This window comes from Pelodiscus sinensis, chromosome 18 (genome assembly GCF_049634645.1).
Source record: "Pelodiscus sinensis isolate JC-2024 chromosome 18, ASM4963464v1, whole genome shotgun sequence".
NCBI lineage: Eukaryota > Metazoa > Chordata > Testudines > Trionychidae > Pelodiscus > Pelodiscus sinensis.
In genome coordinates, this window is record NC_134728.1 from 19,943,261 (window position 1) to 19,964,065 (window position 20,805).

The 20,805-nt window shown below is 42.9% G+C and overlaps 1 protein-coding gene across 1 annotated transcript in view; it reads left to right on the plus strand.

Annotated features, from left to right (window-relative positions):
* The window catches only part of B4GALT5 (beta-1,4-galactosyltransferase 5), a 75,484-nt gene that overhangs the window by 39,848 nt on the left and 14,831 nt on the right, over positions 1-20,805 (plus strand). Inside the window, exons 2-4 of the mRNA XM_075901224.1 lie at positions 10,305-10,439; positions 18,344-18,457; positions 19,785-19,909. Coding sequence (XP_075757339.1) covers positions 10,305-10,439; positions 18,344-18,457; positions 19,785-19,909 — 374 coding nt within the window. The remainder of the gene's footprint in view (positions 1-10,304; positions 10,440-18,343; positions 18,458-19,784; positions 19,910-20,805) is intronic.

The following is a 20,805-nucleotide window of genomic DNA, read 5'->3' on the forward strand; positions in this document are numbered from 1 at the left end:
AGATTCACTACAGAGAAAGCTCTGGTTATCACATCCCTTTCAAGCCACATTGCAGCAGGGAACGAGGGTCTGTACTAGTCAATATACAAACACAGTGTGTCAGTCATGACTGGAACATCTGTGCCACTGCAATACACAGTAGTAGTAGTAAAACTGATTATTAAGAGATCTGTTTTGTAGATGCTTAAGCATGCTATATGGATGCGTCTAGACTGGCAAGATTTTGCGCAAAAGCAGATCTTGCTGTCTGTCTACACTGGCCACGAGTATTTGCTCAAGAACACTGACTTTGTACTGTACAAAATCAGTGGTTCTTGCGCAAAGACTCTGACGCTCCCACTCAGGGATAAGCCCTCTTGCACAAGTATTCTTGCGCAAGAGGGCCAGTGTAGACAGCCAAGTTAATTTCTTGCACAAGAAAGCCCGATGGCTAAAATGGCCATAGGAACTTTCTTGCGCAAGACAGCATCTACACTGGCACGGATGCTTTTGCGCAAAAGCAAATCTTTTGCGCAAGGGCACATGCCAGTATAGACGTGCTCTTGCACAAATACTTTCAACAGAAAAACTTTTCCATTAAAAGTATTTGCGCAAAATCATGCCAGTCAAGATGCAGTCTAAGTGCACTACTGAGTGCAGTATTTTGTATAATATTTTCAGCTGCATTATTTCCAAAAGCTGAGTTGAGACTTTGTACTGAGGTAGTGCCAAGGAGTCATAATGATAGTTCAGGGTCCTTTCGTGCTAGATGTTTGACAAAAATGTGTTTTTAAAAAAAAAAAAAGATGGTCCTTGCCCTGAAGAGCTCATACTCTGTTACTCTGTGCCTGCTTATTAGAGGCATAAATGAGGAAAAGTAAGCACCTACACAACTGCACTAACACACTCATACATATCAAGTTTTGATTGGGTCAGTAATTTCTAGAGCTTACTTTCAGACTTGTCCCTAGGTGACAATTGGAATTGGTCACTGGTTACGTTCTGGAATGCAGATGAATTGCATCCCATAAACCCTAGTTAACTGTTTAAGGAATAACACAGATGGATTAGAATTTTTTTGTTAATTCAGAAGTGATAAATGTGCATAAACAGGGCTTTCAGGCCTACTCACAAATCACAAATTATGACAGATACTGAAGAAATGGAGGTTGGTATGAAAGCCCCTAAATCATACTGCATACTTTTTTTTGTTGGTAGTAGTTTGGGGTGCATGTTTATTTACATAGTAGCATAAGAAGATTGTCTTGTCAGGAAATGTGGGCCCCAGTGCTCCAAGCTGTGGTGTGTGAACCCACAACCCCTTTGGTTCTCTCAGGTTTCTGTCTGTTAAGTTAATTTCCTCCCTGCGCCCTTCCTGGCTATTGTCTAGCAATTCCTGCTGTATCTTTATGTTCATGCCATCTGCTGCTGAGCACATCAATTCATTAATGAAACAAACTAGATATTCTTTTCTCCCAACAATGAAACACTAAAGGAAGCATTTCTTTCCTCTTATTTCAGGAACATGCCAACAGGCAGTGACTGTCATTGGACTTTTATCCCTTCCTACATTGTCAAGTAATGTGATGTATAGTAGTTTTCTGCCACCTTTTGTATAAGCATAGCTTGTAAATTGCTTTGCACAGTTATGACATGAAAAGCTTTATGCAAACTAGGGATGTTAACATGTACATGGTTAACCAGTAAGCCAGGATTCGTTGGTTAACCCACATGGTTACTACAGATGTAAGCAACTAGTTGAGTTGTCAACTTCCAGATAAGCCTAGGCTTATCAGGTAGTCGAGTCACTACTTGCTTTATCCTCCCCCTTGCTGCCTTTGTATTAGAGGCAGCAAGGTGAAGTGGGAAGCAGGAGCCGGTGCTGGGGGGAGCTGGCTTAAGAGCCAATTCCTCCCAGCACCATCTCCACAGTGAGAGAGGGGAGGCAGAGGTGCAGCGAGGTACCCAGCACGAGCTGGGACTGCTTCAGTCCTAGCTCCCACCGGGCCCCTGACTGCTGCATCTCTGCCTTTTAAATGAAGTAAGAGCTGCCTGGCTCTTACTACATTTAAAAGGCAGACACAGTGGGAGTAGCAAGTGCCCCTCTTCTCCCCCCCCCCCCCCCGTCAACTAATCGAGTACTTGATGGAAATTCCATCAACTCAGATATTAGCTATTTAAACGCTACTTAACATCCCTAATGGTTACACACACTCCCCCTGCGCTGCTGCTGCTTCCAGAGTCACCTGCCCCCTGCACTGCTGCCTCTGTATCAGAGGCAGCAGCGTGGCCAAAGGGGGTAAAGGGAGGGGGGCACCAGCTCCTGTCTGCCCCCCTGCGTGTAAATGTGTAACCACTAAAAATGTCAGTGGTTACACATTTATACAAATACACATATTTTTAACATCCCTAATGCAAACACAGTTTAATAGTAATAATCCTGTATGATCTAGGTATATAAAAACCCTTTTAAAAACTTAACCAGTTAAACATTATGTTTAACCGGTTCTCTGGGATCCTGTGGTAACCAGCACTCCAGACTGGCTGGGCCTAACTGCTTACTTGATAGGCATCACCTGGTAACTGGTTAACCCTTGTATGATCCATTAGATCAATAATTAATTATTTTTATCAAGGTCCAAATTTCTAGGTCAAGGGTATAGTTAAAGTTCAGACTCAAGAGAAAATAATAAAAATAATAATTAGATACTTGGTTGCAATATGGCCCACAATCAGCAATAATTTTTGTTGGGGGGCCACTGCAAGTTTTGTGGGGCCACTCCAAGGGCCGCAGTTTTCTATGGAGGGGGTTCAGGGTCTGGGATGGAGGTGGGGTACAGAAGGGAGCTCAGGGAGAGAGTGTGGGATCTGAGAGGGAGTTTGGGTGAAGGAGGAGGTTCACAGTGCACAAAGCTTCCCCCGTCTCCTGGGTGCACAGAGGCAGATGGAGCAGTCAGCCGTTCTGAGCCGTGGGGCTGTTCTCCCTGCCTGTGGGTCCAGTGGTGTGGCTTGTGGGCTGGACTGAAAGGTTTGGTGGACCAAATCTGGCCCCCGAACCGTATCTTGCCCACTCCTGGTCTGTTGACTATACCTGCCTTGAAACAACAGGATCCCATTCTAAGGAAAATTACTGCACAGCTGCAATGTGGCTCAACCTGAACAAACACTGCAACTGCATGTGTGCATATGCACATTCTTTTGTAGCCAAAACAGCAATAAGATGTCTGAACTTGAGTTCTGTTGATCACAGCGGTGCCTGTTCTGCATGGAGAGAAACAGTCTGAAGTAGAAACGTCCCAATTTATTCAGTCTTTTTTAGGTCAAAATCTATAACCTTGAAACTCCATTTGGAAACTAATAACTTCTATTTGGGGAGGTTTGAACGCAGTTCAGAAATTCCTTATTCAAGACTTAAGCATGGCTATCTTTGGGCATGATCATGACATACTGAGTAATCATGACTCTTGTTGAAGTTGCTTTATACATATAAAGACTGAAGTGCTTAAAATGGCTTCCTGTTTAGCTGAACAAATTGCATGTCCAGTTTATGGAAACCTTTAAGGTCCATAATAATGGCAGCATTTTTTTTAATGGTGATGAGTCACTTTCAGCATTGATGATCAGATTCTGAAAAATGGGCTGTCTTCTCACAAGATTAGGTGGTAGGTAACTATTGTGGCTTTTTTCATATAGCACATTGGCATTACATCCTTTTCTCCAGACAGGTATCTCAGTATTCATTTTATCAAAGGGGATAATGTCTGAACGGGTGGTTAACCATGTCAGATTAAAACAAAGCTTGTTTTTGTTCTTGTTTCAGTTTTCTATGAAATGGTAACTTCTGTGACAATCTAAAGATTCCTGCTGCAATCTCATGAACATCAACAATGTCTTATCTTACTAGGTTATGTACCTAGCCTATTACATGGAAGAGGGGGATAAAAAGCAGAATATTCAATAAACTAGACAAATCTGTCTTAAGCAGGGAGTAAGCACTGGGTCCTAAATGTTTGTTTTTACTATTCATGAAACCTCTGCAGTATTTTTCCAGTGAGTATAAGGCATGCTGGAGTAACGGCTCTACTAGGCTACCTGTACACTAAAACAGAGATGGCTCTTCTGAGATTGATTTAGCAAGTCAAGTGAAGACCCACCAAATCGTTTGCTTATTGCTCTGCAGCTTTTGTGCATTTTTAGTTTATTGCTGTTATTTGTTTGTTGTTTAGTTTATTGCATGTAACTTGCTGATGCCAACAAATTATTGGCCCTATGCCTACACTACTGCAGAAAGTTGAACTAGGGTACACACCACCCACTGGAACCTTGCAAACATGCAGATATTGGCATTATATCCATGGGTATCTGCATCCACAGATATGGATGTGGATATCTGTGGCTCATTTTTGCAGATACAGATATGGATGTGGATACAGATTTGGTATGAGTGCAGGGCTCTACCTTTAATGGTTCAGTATGATTAAAACAGGTCTTAACTAAGACTTTATTCTCTCTTGCAACAAATAGATTCTAGAGTCTCCAAAAAGCTTTCTTGCTTAGGTAAGTTAAGCTTGAAAAGGGTCTTGTGTGCAAGGAAAGCAAGCAAAGCCATAGGACAGCTATGGGCTACAGGGCATGGATCACTTCAGGATCAGAGTGGATTGATTTAAATTAAGGTAATTTAAATTACCAAAAAAATCTTTGCTTTAAATCAAGTTTCTTCACATATTTCTTCAAACAATGGTGCAAATCTGATGACTAAAACATGTTAATTTACAGCTTAGTACAGCATTTTAAAAAATACTTGTGTAAGTTTTTTAGATAACTTGATATTTATTAATTTAGGAAATAGTACATAATACTCATTACCTGTGTCAAGCTTCATTGGGATCCCATTCCTGCCCCTGCGCTTGGGGCTGCTGCTGCCTGCCCCTTCATGCTGGCTCCCCATGCATGCTGGATCCTGCCTGCTCTCTCCCCTCCCCCCCCCCCCCCCCGGCCGCCCCTTGCGCTGCTGCCTCTGATACAGAAGCAGCAGCAGGGGGAGCCTTGCACGTAACTCTGAAGGTTAACCAATGAGCCCATGCTTGGGGCTGCAGCTATCAGTCCCACACCAGCTCCTGCTCCCAGTTAACCAGTTACCTGTTCACATCCCTATTGTAAATGTAGGTGAGTGTGATATGATTTGATTGTGTTATTTTTAAATGAAATTTAGTATTTTGTGGATTAGATTATTGATTTAAATTAAAAATTATTTATTTTAAATTATTGATTTTATCCACCCTGTTGATGAGTCTCTGTTTAGTTCATTCCCTTTGTGGCACCTGTCATTGGCCATTGTTGGAAGACAGGATTCAGGGCTAAATGGATTACCGGTATTTGTCTAACCCAGTATAGCTGTTCTTATGATTGCTACATTGCCGAGAGACATGGAGCAGCTATAGGCATTCTGTATGTGCTGTCAGTGCCAAATCCTGAGCATAAAGTAGTTTGACTTCCTTCCTGAAGTTGCTCATTATATATACACACTACACAGCCTCATTGCATGCTCAGGATGGACAAAACCACCCCAGCACACCATGCTTACACTCTCCATTGATGTGTGAAGGGTTTGCATTCCTTGATCCTGCTTGGCACTGCCTGCCCACCTACCCTGGAGGTTTGTAGATTTACATGACAGTGTCTAATGAAGTTCCCAGAACTGGCTCAATCAGCCATGGTCAGTCTGGCTGACACAATGGTCTTTAGTAGTAGTGTTAGTTTATTAGAACTTGACAGCAATTATTTAGGCACTTTATTTTCCCATTTCGCTTTTTGCATAGTTGACAAATTAATTTAGTGGAGGTTTCACTTTGGGTGTGAGGTTTCAGCTGTAAAGTTTTAATGTCATTTGCTTCTGGCTTAGGATTCTTTACTCTGAAAAATAAATATTCCTTTTGGACTTTAGCTCATCCTGGGGTATGGAAAATGTACTTCTTGTGGGGTCCATTCATTCCTTGTTCTCTGCATAGACACTGTCAGCAAAATGCCAATTGTTATGGTGGTCTTGAATATGGTTACCTAATCTGGGAGGGGCCACACAAATTCATTTTACACAGGGTATTTAAGAGCCATTACTTAATAACTACTTCTGGGCCCTATCTACAAGGGCAGAAAAGGTCAAATTAGCTCAGGTGAGGTAGTTGAACTTTTTTTAAAAACAAAACAAAAATCCCCATTACCCTTAGTGCCTATGTAAACACAGTGTAATGCTTTTCAGAAAGCTTAGGCTAAGCACAAGACCATTTTGAGTTAAAATCTTTCCTGCCTCTTCAGACAGGCCTTGGTTACTATTGACCCAACTCCTGATAGGACGTTGGCTACTGTATTTGAACCAATTATTTATAGGTGACAGACTTAGATTATTAATCCCATGAGTATTCCAGTCCCTCAAGGCAGCAATTTAGAAGGAGTTGCTTGATGATAGTACAGGTTGAACCTCTCTAGTCCGACACCCTCAGGACTTGACTGGTGCCAAACCAGAGAATTTGATGAACCACGGGAAGTCAATACGATGTAGCAGCATTACCAACATTTCCACTGCTTACTGGGCTCTTAGAAGACATTTAGGTGTAAGGTGGAGCTGAATAACACCACAGAACATTGAGCCAAGACTGGTGGCTGTAAACAAACTTTGTGGGACTGTAGGAAACATGGCCGCACTCACGATAAGCAGACATCCAGCTAACTGAAATCATATCAGACCACAGATGTTGCCAGACCAAAGTGTGCCGGGCTAGAGAGGTTCAGCCTGTAGTCAGGCTTTTCTGACCATGAATGATTTTATCAGCACGACAAAATCTTAATCAGTAAAACAAAAATGTGGATTAAACATGTGCCCCATTTAGACTGAGCAACCTTTTTATGCTTCACTGTTATCTGTAATCTACACAGGGTTTTGAACATTAACTTTTATTTGCTCTTTTCCTTCTAAGTAACTCAAAGAAAACAAAGTCTGTATGACCAAAACTGTCTTACCTTTTTTTTTTTTAAACATAAAGACACAGGATAGTTTACACCCAAATTAGCTATCTCAGGCCAGCTCAATACCTAAAACATGGGTTTAAACTAGTAACATTGATCAAGGTTGTGAAAAATGTCATGCCCCTTGAGACACTGTTAAGTTGATGTAACCCCCACTGTAGAAGCTGCCAGGTCCATAGAAGAATTCTGACATCAACATAACTACCGCCTCTTGAAAAATACAGTAGTATAGTTGTAGTGCTGCAGCTGGGTCATTGTAATACTTGTTGTATAGACATACCCTCAGCTTGGGTATGGGGAATGCGAGTGCAGTGTCTTTGAGAAGTGGTTCTCAACCAGAGCTATGTGTATGCAGAGGATCTTCCAGGGGTTCATCAGCCGATCTAGAGCTGTGATCTCCAACCTTTTTATGCCTAAAATCACTTTAAATTCAGAAAGACAACCCAAGATCTACTTTTCCCTGAAGCCCCACCCTGCTCACTCCATCCCTTCTCTCTCCATTGCTCGCTCTCCCCCACCATCACCCACCTTCACCAAGCAGGGGCAGAGGATGGAAGTTTGGGAGGGGGTTTAGGCTCTAGGCTGAGACCAAGGGGTTCGCCTATGAGAAGGGGCTCCAGGTTGAGCCTGGGGCAAGGGGTTGGGATGCAGGAGGGGGTAATGGCTCTAACCTCCAGGAGAGAGTTTGGGTACAGGAAAGGGTTTTGGGCTAGGGCAAAGTGTAGCGGTCCAGGAAGGGAATATGAGGTGCTAGGACTTAAGATGCAGGAGGAGGTGTGAAGTCCTGGCTCTGAGAGGATCGCTGAGTAGAGATTCAGGGCTGGGGTTTGGGGTGCAGAAGAAGGTATGGGTTGCTGGCTCTGGGAAGGGAGTCCTATTGGAGCAGTGGATTGGGATGCACGAGGGGGCACGGGATACTGGCTCCAGAGGAGGCTAGGTGTTGGTTTGTGGTCTCCTGCCAAGTGGCACTTACTGTAGATGGCTCCCAGTCAGTGACATGGTGAAGCTACAGCAGGCTGCCTGCCTGCTCCAGTCTCATGCTGCTCCCAGAAGGAGCCACCCTGCCCCAGGGATGGGAGGCAGGGGACTCTGGCTCTGCACACTGTCCCTCTTTGTTGGCACCACCCACTCAGATCCCCCCTTCCTAGGCAATGGGAGCTTCAAGGGTCAGTGCTTACAGGCCGGAGCAATGTACTGAAACTTCTGGCCCCTCCCTTCCAGACACACAAGGCTGCGCTGGCTGCTCCAGAGGATGTGCTGGCATTGTGGGTTCAGGGTAGGCAGGAAGCCTGCCTAGCAGCAGCTCTGCTCCACCTCTGGAGATTGCAATCAACTGGGAGACTTCCCAGGATTGGCTAGTTGGTCATGATCAACTGATTGGTGACTAGTGATCATTCTAGGTTTTTGCCTAGTTTTACAGCAGGCTACATAGAAAGCTCTAGCAGAGTCAGTCAACTAAATACAGAGGCATGTTTATACTGCTCTGAAATTTATGTAGAATATTTATATTCCAGTTTATTTTATCATTATATGGTAAAAATGAGAATGTATGTAGCTTTTCAGTAACAGAGAGTTATGACACTTTTTTGTGTTAGGTCTGATTTTATAAGCAAATAGTTTAAGTGAGGTGAAATTTGGGGTTATGCCAGACAAATCAGATTCTTGAAAGAAGTACTCTTATCTGGAAAGATTGAAAACCACTGTCCTGGAGTACCTTTTTAACCTGGGTTCTCTGACTGAGTGGGTGCATAACAACCTTTGGAGATTGTAGTTCCTGGTATGAGCCAACCTTTGTTTTTCAAGTGCTTAAATCTTTGTGCTGCATGTTGCTATAGAAAGTTGCTTGTTACAGAAATTTATGTTCTTTGATCCTTATCCTTGGGTTGAGAGGTTTTATGTTTGATTTACTGCTCACCCCTCTGCTGAGAGCTGCATTTTTAGTGAATGAAGCCATCTTATTAGTATTTTCATCTCTCCTTGTAGTTTTTCCATTTTAACTATTTACTGCTTCAGGGGTAATCACTTACCTGAATAGGACTTATTTAACCTTCTGCAGTTTTCCTCTATTTTAAAATAGTCTAAGCTTTTCACTCCAGTTAATCCCCAAAATAAATACAGATATTTTAAATCTCATTTTTAATCGTGATATGAACTGGCAGAAGAGAATGGACGATCTGACAATGCAAAGACTAGTGAAAATTTTTTTGTAGCCCACAAGAAAGCTAATTAAAGGGTTGGGAACAGCAAATACATGGGTTTTGCATAATGCTTCATCCCCAAAGTGCTGTCCAGCAGCTTCTCTGAGGGTAAAAGGGGTGAATGTCTTCTGGCGCAGAAGTAAAACAGAGTAATGATCTTAACGTAGGAATATTCCAGTCTCAAGGGAAGACACGTCTCACTCAGGGCTGCTAAGCTAATAAGGAAAACAGTCTCTTGAAATAAGGGCGTGACACCTTGGGAAGTGTTGAGAAATAGATTAGAGATGATGCTGATTAGATACAATTTTGCTCAAAGCGAAGATGAGGCTGCAAAGTTTAGAGCAGTGATACTCAGACTACAATGGTTTAGGTTCAATTTTAGGTTCATTTAAGAATTACTGGTATAGTCTCCAAATCCATACAAAGTACCAACTTGGTACTTCAGTGCATAAACTATGCCCATAGCAGTCACTGTCTTCCACTTGCATTCTCAGTGTAAGTAACCGCATGTTGGATCACATTCTCCAAAAACAACTTCAGTACTCCCTGTGTCTCCTTGTAAATGAGTCCTGAAATGGACTTCATGCCCCACAACGAGCCAAACAGCAAATAGCTGGCTTTGTAATACCCTGGATATCCTTATTCCTCTGACACTTAGTGTCTTCATTCCTGAGACCCTTATTTCCTTGCCACAGCCAGAAATGTTCACTAGATTTTCAGGCAGAGCCATAAAGATCCACATTACTGTGAATTCATTGTTTCATTTACCTCTAGTGTTATATTGTGTTGCAATAAGTTATTAATTTACTTGCTATGAAAATATTATAAGTTGATAATGTAAACGCATTTCAGGACTAAAGTTTAAATTCCTTTGATTGTGCCAGATATATTTTGAAATATGCCTTTGATATAGTTTTGTGAAATTGTATGATCTTTCCCATCTCACATTGGGGAACTTGCATATGTATCCTCCAAATAACTTTTTAGCACAAGGAAATGGAGGTAAAACAAAACCAGAATTAGGAATGGTTCCAAAAAGGTTTAAGGATTTGAGTTTTTTACCGATAAAATTTGTGCTAATTTAATGTCTCTGGTTGTTTCTTGCAGTGAACACCTACCTCTTCATGATGCAAGCCCAAGGCATCATGATTCGTGAGAATATGAGAACAATAGGAGCTCAGGTTTATGAGCAGGTGGTCCGCAGTGCCTATGCCAAGAGGAACAGCAGTATGAATGACTCAGGTATATTTTTAGTAATTAAGTCACTTTGATTAGAATTCCCATTACCTTTGGAAAGTGACTCAGTCTAATCAGTTATTCTTGAGGGAACTGAATGCATGGATAGACACAAGAGAAGAGTTTGCCTTTATATCTTCCTCTACATGCCCCCTTCCTGAGATGCCTTAAGTAACTTTGAGATATTTACAAAATAAGACAAGAATGAATTCTGGGTAGCATCCTCTCTTCCATCTACTTTCTAGGGATCCAGTGTGTTACATCTGTGTGCAGCACATGTGAAATAACATTTTGACACCTTGAAGGGTTAATAGAAATTTGTGTGAAAATGCTTATGAGTTCCATTGTTCATGTGCATGAAAGGAGCTAGTTGCCCTACGTTTATTTATTTATTGTTCAGAAGTTGCCGTAGATTCAGGGGTTCTGACTCCAGGCTCGCTGACTATTTGTTTTAAACTGTTACACTGCATTCCCTCTAATAATGTAATGCTGGTTTGAGAGCTTTGGATATATGACTTCTGTATTTTTAATGATCCCTTTGAACCAAATTGCTTTTCATACATGCCTAACTTCCTCTTACAGTAGTGGTCAACATTTAAGTCCTCCACAGGAAATTTTCTTGTCAGTTCTCTTAATTTGGTCTTCATCCTTGTATCTTTTTTTTTCTTTTAGACAAGTGTTGCAATTTTACATTATACTCCTGGGAGACACAAAACAAAACTTGCAGCCCAGAAGAGAGGGAGTTTAGGTGCCTGTCACTACTTCCACTATCCTAATTGTTTTTAATGTAGGTAGCCCAAGCCAAACTGATGCTAGTTCCTCAGACATTGCTACAGCTATTGTATGCTATGCAGAGACAGATTAAGATTTATTGGGGACCTGGGCACAAAGAACATTTGGGACCCCTGTCAGAGACAGCCACTGCTAAGAGTTGCTCATGAAACCTAGGCTGCTTTGAGGAGGCCCAGATGCTCCTTCTGTCCAGGGCGTCATCCCCTGGGGGCAGGGACACAGGCAATGATTTCCTGTCAGAGACCTGGTACTAGGAATGTTTAATATTGGTTTATTGACTAGTCGATTAACCTTATGAATTCTTATCAGATACTCAGCTATTCTATAGTCCCCAGGGGCATAGCTGGCAGCCAGTGCACCTAGCTGCTAATACACTATAAATGCAGAACTGCAGCAGGGGTAGGTCTTGGATTCGGCGTGAGCAGGGCTGCTGGCTAGCCTGCTAAAAAATGTACTGGTGGGGTGGGGAGAAATGTGTTGTAGTTTATAGTATTAATCTATAAGCTTTTGCTTATCAATTAATTGACTACACTATTACATCCCTACTTGGTACCCTACCCAAGCAAGGTGGAGAGTCTGGGGCTCCCACTGCAGCTGGGTTCCTGAGGCAGCTTTTTCCACAGCTGAGGGTGATGATACGGCCTATTTAGGGTGGATAAGTGGCCTTTTAAAGCCGAGCCCTAAACACTCTGCTTTTTTTTTTAAAAAAAAACCAGAACTGGGCATTTGTCTCACTTTCTCTTGCCACCTGATGAAGCGGCAGGGCTATGGTGAGGGGAAAAGAGGATGTTGGGTCAACTCATTCCAGAGGTTGGAGGTGGGGGTTCAGTGTCCCATTTTCCCTTTAGGATATATGCTCATTCTGCCCCAGCTTGGCTCCTGCTTTCAGCCTGGCCAGAGTGTGGGGTCTTTGGGGAAACAGAAGGAGCAGGCGGTGGGGCCACAGTTCTGGTGCCAGTGGGACCCCCACTTCTGTACAAGTTCTGGAGCTCCTGCAGGAACCCCCAAATTGGCCCCTTAGGCCTGTGTGTTAATCCTCCACTGCTGCTATGGCTCCATCCCTTCCAGCTCCCAGAAGGCACTCCCCTAAACTGGAGTTTGCCGAGAGAGCCTCCTAAAACAGCTTGCTTAATTCTTACACCCAGAGAAATTCTTTCCTGTTGGAGTAAAGGAGAACCAAGATTTAAGAAAATAGAATTTTCTTGTTGGTCTAGGTCAGCAGTTCCCAAACTATAGAGTGGGCTTGTCAAGGGAGGGGCAAGCTGTATATTTAAGAGCTAGCGGCTGTCAGCACCCGGTGGCTGGGTTTCATTCAGAAGATCCATGCACACCCAGGTAGGGAGGGGGGAAGCATAGGATAAAGGTCAGAGGCTCTTAACTAGAGGTACACAAGGACTTTAGGGTTGTTTGTCTAGTTTTACAACAGGCTCCATAATCAGCACAAATTAAAATTTCATACAATGACTTATTTATACTGCTTTTATATTATACACTGAAATATAAATACAATATTTATATTCCAGTTGATTTATTGATAATTATATGGTCAAAATGAGAGAGTACACAAATTTTCAGTAATAATGTGCTTTTTTGTTTCATTTTGTATTTTTAAGTCAGATTTTGTAAACTGGTAATTTTTAAGTGAGGAGAAACTTGGGGTATGCAAGACAAATCAGACTCCTGAAAGGAGCACAATGGTCTGGAAAGGTTGAGAGCCAGCCACTGGTCTAGGTAATATAGTGTCACTTGTTCTCTTGGCTATATAAAGAATTCAGACTTAGGACTTTAACCAGCATAGCTAATTTGGTCACATGCACATATACCCTGCACCTGACTGACATAGCTGTGCCAGCAAAATTGTTGCTGTACATAGACAGATTTATACCAGCAAAAAACTCCCTTTGTTTCTATAGTTTATTTGGTTTGGAGAGAAGAGTATAGCTAGTGTAGAAATTACCGGATAAATGTAAATGGTTATTTATAATGAAGTGCTGGAGGCATTTCTCTCTAGAACTAAGAGTTAGGCAAACTGATGTCCTCCTGAAACTGCTCCTTTCAGTGTTAACACAGAACAAGTGAGTCATTGTTGGGAAAGTCTCCAGTTACGTTAATGCAGTATCGGGCTGGAGCAATGTCACTGAGTCTCAGACAAGACTCCCACCTTCTGAGGTAAATCCCTCTGTTACTGGGTTTCAGTGTGAGAACAAAAGAAGATGAGTGTTACAAGACAAATGTTTATTTTTATGAATAAAATTCAGGGTCTTCGCTCTGCCTCACCTTTATACATAGGGAGTGGGAGTTGCTGTGGTGGTTTGGTTACACCCTTTTTAAGCTTTTCTACCATAAAGTCTGATTGTTGACCATTTGATCATTAATGGATTCTCAAATTAGCCAAGCCACAGGTAGCTCATTAAATACTTAGGCTATTTGGACTCACTATGGACCACACACAATCGAATCCTATTTGATGGAAGACCATTACAAAACCAAGCTGATCTGCAATGCTAATGTGGTAAAGACAGCTGTCACAGGCAATTAAATGTGATCATTCAAAGCCTGAATAAATGAGATCTCCATTATCTTCTGGCTCTGCTGCAGTTTGCTTTTAAAGAACAGAAATGTTATCCTTGGTTGGTGGAAAATCAAGCTTTTGCACTACACAATTGAAGTCGATCCAGACAAATCACCACCTTTTCTCCCTATCATAACACTTTTAGTGGTATAATTTTAGAACAGCTTTATTATAAAACACCCTGGTGTAGTAACAGGATCCCACAGAAGGCAAACAGTTTTAACCTGTCAAGCTGGAGACATGGTTGGCTTTGTGTTCATTGGGGTATACCAGTGGTTTTCTACCAGTGGTCTGAAGAGTCTGTCAAAGGGGCCCAGGAGAGGTCACATTGAAAATAAGCTTTCAGATCCCAGAAAAGGCATCCTGTTTTTCTGATCAATCAGCAAGTATGTAAATACCCCCACCTACAGGTCAAACCCCCAAAATATTGTTACCATAGTAGTCTACAGCTTAATCCTTTTTCTCAAAGTGTGTCATATGCTCTGCCAAGCATGTGCCACCTTTATAGTTGAATTTGGTTAAATCAGATTTCAGTCTAAGGCTTCTATGCTAGGAGTCTGCAGACCACAAGATGAATTTCCACACCTCCATTAGAAATTTTTTAGGAGTTATCAGATTAAAAAAGGTTGAAAACCATTGGCATATACCGGGAGTTGGCAACCTTTTCAAACCCAAAAGCCAAACAACATCAAAATTCAGAACAAGTGGTCTGCAAAGAGTTGTATAAGAATGCCCATTTGCATGACTGAAAATAGACAACTTAATATTATTGATAATTGACATGATTAATAATAGCATAAATGATACATTGTACTCACAGACTTTAATGGAACTTCTGCTGCTGCATCTTTTCACACATTTCTTGGAAGTTTATATCATAAATGGTCAAATCCAGCTTCATGCACACATTCAGACTGTCTTCTGTCAATCTTATGACAGGGAGTTTGGGATGTGGGGATGCAGGAGTCTAGGTTGGGGGTATATGAGGCACTGAGGGTGTCCAGAGTGTGGGACAGAGCTGCCAGTGAGTGGGATATGGATGGGGATGTCAGATCTGGGTGAGAGGAAGGGTGCAGGAGCAGGCTGGAATAGGGGGTCTGGTCAGGGGAGATGGGCAGAAGCAGGCTGGAGGGTAGGTGTCTTGCCATGGGGAATGAGGCAGGTGCGGGCAGGAGCGTGCTGGGGATGTAGGGTCTCTCTATGCAGGGGGGGCAGGTGGTGGCAAAGGGGGCAGGATCTGGGTGGCACTTACTTTTTTTTTCCTCAGTGTCTGTAACGGTATTTATTCATTGTAACGGATGCAAGTCACACCCATGTGGCAGCCAGCCGCTGTTCCACATGGGAGATAGAATAAGGTAGCAGCTCAAGGCCTGAGTGTAGAATGGAGCTCATGCCTCACCAAGAGTGCAGAGAGTCTGGCTGGAAGGTTCAGGCGCGGATAGGAACGGGCCAGCTCAGTCATGCTTTTTGTAGCTCTCCAGGCTGTCCAGGAACCAGCCTGCTGGCACCAGGAAGAAGGTGCTCAGGCCAATGATGGACTCCAGCAGCCCCACGGGGCTCTCCGGCTGGTGCAAGTGTAAGGTGCCGGTGGCGCGAGGTGGGGGCAGAGCAGTGTGTGGAGCAGTGGGGACATGTCCATGGCAGCAGCAGGTCCTTCAAGGGCAAGATGGGGGCTGGGTCTGCTTTTGCCCCCCGCACTGCTCTCAAGCTTCCTGTCCCAGGCATGGCTTCCTGCTGCTCCATTGGCTGGATTCTGAGCAATGAAGCAGTTGGAAAAGCCTGCAGGAAGTGTGTCTGTGTGCTGCTTTGTTCCTCCAGTTGAGGGAGGAGGCAGGGGAGTGCGCAGAGGCAAAGCCTTTTAAGGCTCCGCTTCTTCCCCAATCGCACAGCGAGGCTCTGGGCTTTCTCCACCCTCCTTTCTCCACCGGCGCTGGCTCCAGTCTTGCGAGGGGCGTGAGGTTGGATCGCCAGCATGGGCCCCCCATTGTGAGGGGGGCTGAACTCAAACTGTGAGCCATATATGGCTTGCAAACCATAGGTTCCCAACCCCTGTCATATACTATCTATAATCCTCACTGCCTTTTGGAATAGGCTGACCTTCATTCAGCCATGTATCTGTATTGACACTTCTTCAGCAAGGTACAATTTGAGTAATTGTTAGTAATAAACAATCTTTAACAAGCGCCGATTTAATTAACTGAAACTTCTAAGGCTGCTTCTTTCTGGAGGGGCCTTATCCGGTCCAGGAGCTGTTGTGTTGCAGCTACAGCCTGGGAGTAAGAGTCTGCAGGGCTTGGATCTAGCAGGCTGTTTCAGAGGTTGCTATAGCCCTAGAGGGGAGAGACTCTGGTTGTGCCTGTGGCTGAGAAGGACTACAAAAACCGGCACACAGGAGGAGGCTGTGAGTAAATGGGCTCTTTGGGAAAGTACTGCCTGGGACAGACCTCAGAGAGAGAGAGAGAGAGACAGTAACTCTTGGTCCAAAGAAGGGCAGAGTGTCCAGCCCAGGGAACCAGAGCTGCTGGTATTTGATGGAGCCTGCTCCAGAGGCAGAGAGATTTTGCAGCTGGCTGCTTAGCTTGGACTAACACACACAGGACCTGCACAGGGCTGTCTCCATTCCAGCTGCAGACCTTCAAGCGCATCCACGCAAGCGTCTGGGACTCTGACTCCAGAGGAGTGCACGCTCTGGGGTGGGATAAGTGGCGTCAGGGCAAATGCACGATAGATACATTCCCTTTCCTTCAGTGTATTTGATTAATTGTATTCACTGTTAAGCTGTTAAACCCTGTTTTCTTAATTAAGTAAAGGTGTGTTAATTCTGTGTAGTCAATTAGATGTATATTATTTATAATTGTTGTCCTGGGGTTAGATCCAGATTAGTGCTGGAATAATTTTATTCCTGGAGGCTCCCAAGGCACACCATTAAGTGTGTACAGGGCCAGCCAGGTGGAGATACCACCGTTGTCTATTCTTAGGGAGCAAGGAACTGCAGCAAGGGGGTGGACAGGGAATCCCCAACTAAACATCACCGCTGGGATACTCAGGATCTCCTTTTATGTTAAAAACATCAGGCCCCTGGCACACGTGTGTGACCTGCTCCTGAGTAACCCAAGGAGGAAAAAGGGGGTTACATATATAATTAGGAAAGCCCCTTTAATTAAAATTAGGGTTCATTAATGCAACATTATATTCAATTATTTAAATGATATTAATAGATGACAAATTAGATATTAGCACAGCTTTTTAATTTGTGGGGGTTTATTTTAAAAAATTAATTACCCCACGCCCATACACATACACTTATAAAATAGTTATCCAGGTGAATTTAATGTCCAGGAAGAATATCCGTTCAAACCATGTGATGTTAACAGATCATGTGATGTACTTGTATGTGCAATGTATGTGTATAGCCTTTATTAAAATGTAAGCTCTTTGGGATAGGGACTGTTGGCAGCACTTAATACAGTTTGGGAACTGTTTCTTTGCGAGGTTTTGAATGACTTGTCCATAACTTTAAGTGGGGTAAGGAGGCATTATAAAGTAAGATGACGTTGGATTCAAAAGGTAGATTCTACTGAAAATGTCTTGATCCTCAAACCCTTAACTTATAAGAGGTACAATATTGTGATTTTTTTTTAGGTGTCATGTTTATTACAGATAATTTAAAAGTTTCTCCTAAGGGTAGAAAGCATTTGTAACTTCCCTTTTAATCTTAGCAGTTGCCTAAAGTGACTATTTCTGAAATGCTTAGGAAAAGACTGGAGTATGTGATGACTGCAGAAAACAAAAGTACATTTCTTGGAGACCTTTACAGAACCTCTTTAAAATAAATGAAACTCACAAAGTGATGAATGCGTTTATACTTAACTGAGAAATATTTGGAGAAACATGCTCTTTGGATACTGTCATGGCTTGCTGAAGTGTCAGCCTCAAAGATACTCCTAACATTGGATTTTTTTTTTACTGGGTGGCTGCCCGGGTGCACATCTTACAGGGAGCACTGTATGCAATCTTACATTCATGAGAGAAGTTGCCAGGCTTGGAGGATAGGTCTGGAGATGAAGTTAGCATGTGTGCTCTTGAGAAAGGAGTGGCACAAGCAGAGCTGCTCCTTCACCTAATCTACTGCTTCCACCTGATATTTTCTAAGAAGAAATGATGCCGTTCAAATTATCCATAGGTTGCAAAACCAGGTTGGATCCTTATGCTAATGTAATCTAACCTTCTACAGAAAGTGGCCCATGTGTATCTCTTGTCTTTTCAGCCTAGGGCTGTTCTGCCTAGAAGAAATATTGGGACAGTTTGAAAATGTCCACTTGTTGCCAAGTGTGCACTGTCTGTTTAAAGTTTGTTGGCCTAGCCATTTCGTGTGATCATGACCTATCAAGGAATAAAGCAGTATGAAAATGATGCATCCTGACCCGCAGTTGAAGTCCCGTCTGTGCATTCTAGTTTGAAATTAGACAGCTAAATGGCTTTTTTAGTAATAGACTATTGGAAAAATCTGTGTAGCTTAAGTAGCTTTTTCTTTTCCCCTCCCTAGATTATCCTCTTGATTTGAACCACAGTGAAACCTTTCTGCAAACCACAACTTTTCTTCCTGAAGATTTTACCTACTTTCCAAACCATACCTGTCCCGAGAGACTCCCTTCTATGAGTGAGTAGTGCTGTGACTCATTATCTTCCTCCCCTCCCTATTCTCCACCTCCATCCTGCCCCCTCCTTCCAGGTTACAATTTACAAAGAACCTTGTTTCCTATGGGAATGGGAGGAGGTAGGAAGAGCATTCTGTTTTGTTACAGGTTCACCATCCAAGTGTGGTGTACACTATAGCCTTTGGGAGGTAGGCAGCTATGCCAATAACTAGAATAGCCTCATCTCCCAGACCCACATGTGGGGGTATCTTCGCTGCTTTATCTAACTGCTCCAGAGTCCTTGTTGTCTGTCCCTGCATGTTTTTGGATGATGTATTCTAATAATGTTTTTCTGCCTCCTGACTTGCGTCTTCTTTTTAATTATGTTAGATGGGTGGGGAATGAATAGAAATGCTGTTCTGCAAGCACAAATGCTGGAAGTCGTTGATTGGTTTTGGGAGTCTGGTAAACAATCTCTGCGAGACACTTTTCCTTTTAAATCAAGAATCCGTCACTTGTCAAATTTTAATCAAAAGGTTGCGCAACGTGAATTTGTGATGCTTGCTGGTCCTTCTGAGCATCAGTAGTGCCTGATAGGGAATGATAGAAATGCTTGCTCCTTACCTCTCTTTATGGAGGTTACTGCAATATTTGCCATCCTGGCCTAATCCAGAAAACAGAGCAGTGGAATACAATAAATGGGTCCTCCAAAACATCCTCTTAAAACATCCTATTATGAATTTCACTGAGAAGTGTCTTTTTGTTGCGCAATTATCAGAAAATTATGACTGAGCTGCCATGTTGGGAAGGCTAATGCAAGTCAGGAAAGAATTGTTTCAAATGGAAAATTGGCTTTTGACAAAACAAAAGTTTTCTGTGAGAAGTGTCCTTCTGCTGAACTTTGATATTTTTTGTTGTTGAATCTCCATAATTTGTATTTGGAAATAAGGCACTGCAGCAGCATGTTCCCATTCTCTTCCGAAGGCTGGGCTCCCCAGTCAGATGACAACTTTTATTATGCACTACAACCAGGGTCTCCCGTGATGTACAGCCTTCTTTCAAGAGGGAAGATCATGGTACATCATGGGAGATGGTTTGACCAGGGAGCTCGTCTTATAGAGGGGAATGGGATCATGAGGTACTGTAACAACTTTCTCTGTTCAGTTTTTTGATACTAGACAGGAAAAGATACATTTTGCAATCAGCCCTAATAATAAGTGTGAGAAGTGAAATGCTCAGAAGCATGTACACTGTGATAGGCCCCCGAGACTGAAGTGTGTGGGAAACCTGCGATGCACCTTCTGTTGCTGAGTCTGAAATATTGATCTCTTCTTTCCATTGTGTACACAGAGGGCCCAATTGATATAAATATGAGTGAAATCAGAATGGAGGATATCCATCAATTATTCTCAAAAGACCCAGCTATCAAGCTAGGAGGCCACTGGAAACCTGATGACTGCCTGCCTCGCTGGAAGGTAAACTATAGCCTCAAAACATCCATAGGCTACATTAAAATGTGATGCCATTGTTCAGTAAGAAGGAGTGCAAACAATTATACTGGCCAGAACTGGACTATAGTTACATTTTGCTGCTCCACAGAAAAATATCTTGATTTGCATCACAGATAATGTATGGATTTCTGTAACTTACCTAATTTTTGTCTAGCTACAGTAGTCCTCTATAAACCAGTAGCTTCAGGAGCCTATTAGCTAGTGACTGATGGATCAGCACTTCTTTTCTTTTATAAGAAAGTTTTGGAGAGGACTGTGTGTTGCTAATGAAACATACCAGTTCAAATCCAGCTCAGCTGATGATGGCTGAAGTGTCTTGTGTGCAGATTATTTAGTGGCTTGCATAATTAATTAGTTTCAGTCTAGTTCCTAGCTGACAAGCATCCAGATCACTAACTTTACCACTGATTTTGTGCAAGAATTAGCCCAGAAAAATAAAGGGTAACATGGACCTTGAAGACAATAAATGTATCTTGCGTGGAGGCACATTAACAGTATACTATAGGACAGTGACGAGGAGTCCTGTGGCACCTTATAGACTAACTGAAGTGTAGGAGCATAAGCTTTCGTGGGCAAAGACCCACTTCGTCAGATGCATCTGACGAAGTGGGTCTTTGCCCACGAAAGCTTATGCTCCTACACTTCAGTTAGTCTATAAGGTGCCACAGGACTCCTTGTCGCTTTTGCAGATTCAGACTAACACGGCTACCCCTCTGATATAGGACAGTGGTCACCAACCAGTAGATTGGGATCTACTGGTAGATCTTAGAGCCTCTGACAGGTGATCCTGACTGGTTTGGCTAGGAAGCTACCAACTGCTGGCACTTCAGTTGCCCCTCCCCCACACTGTCATGCTGCTT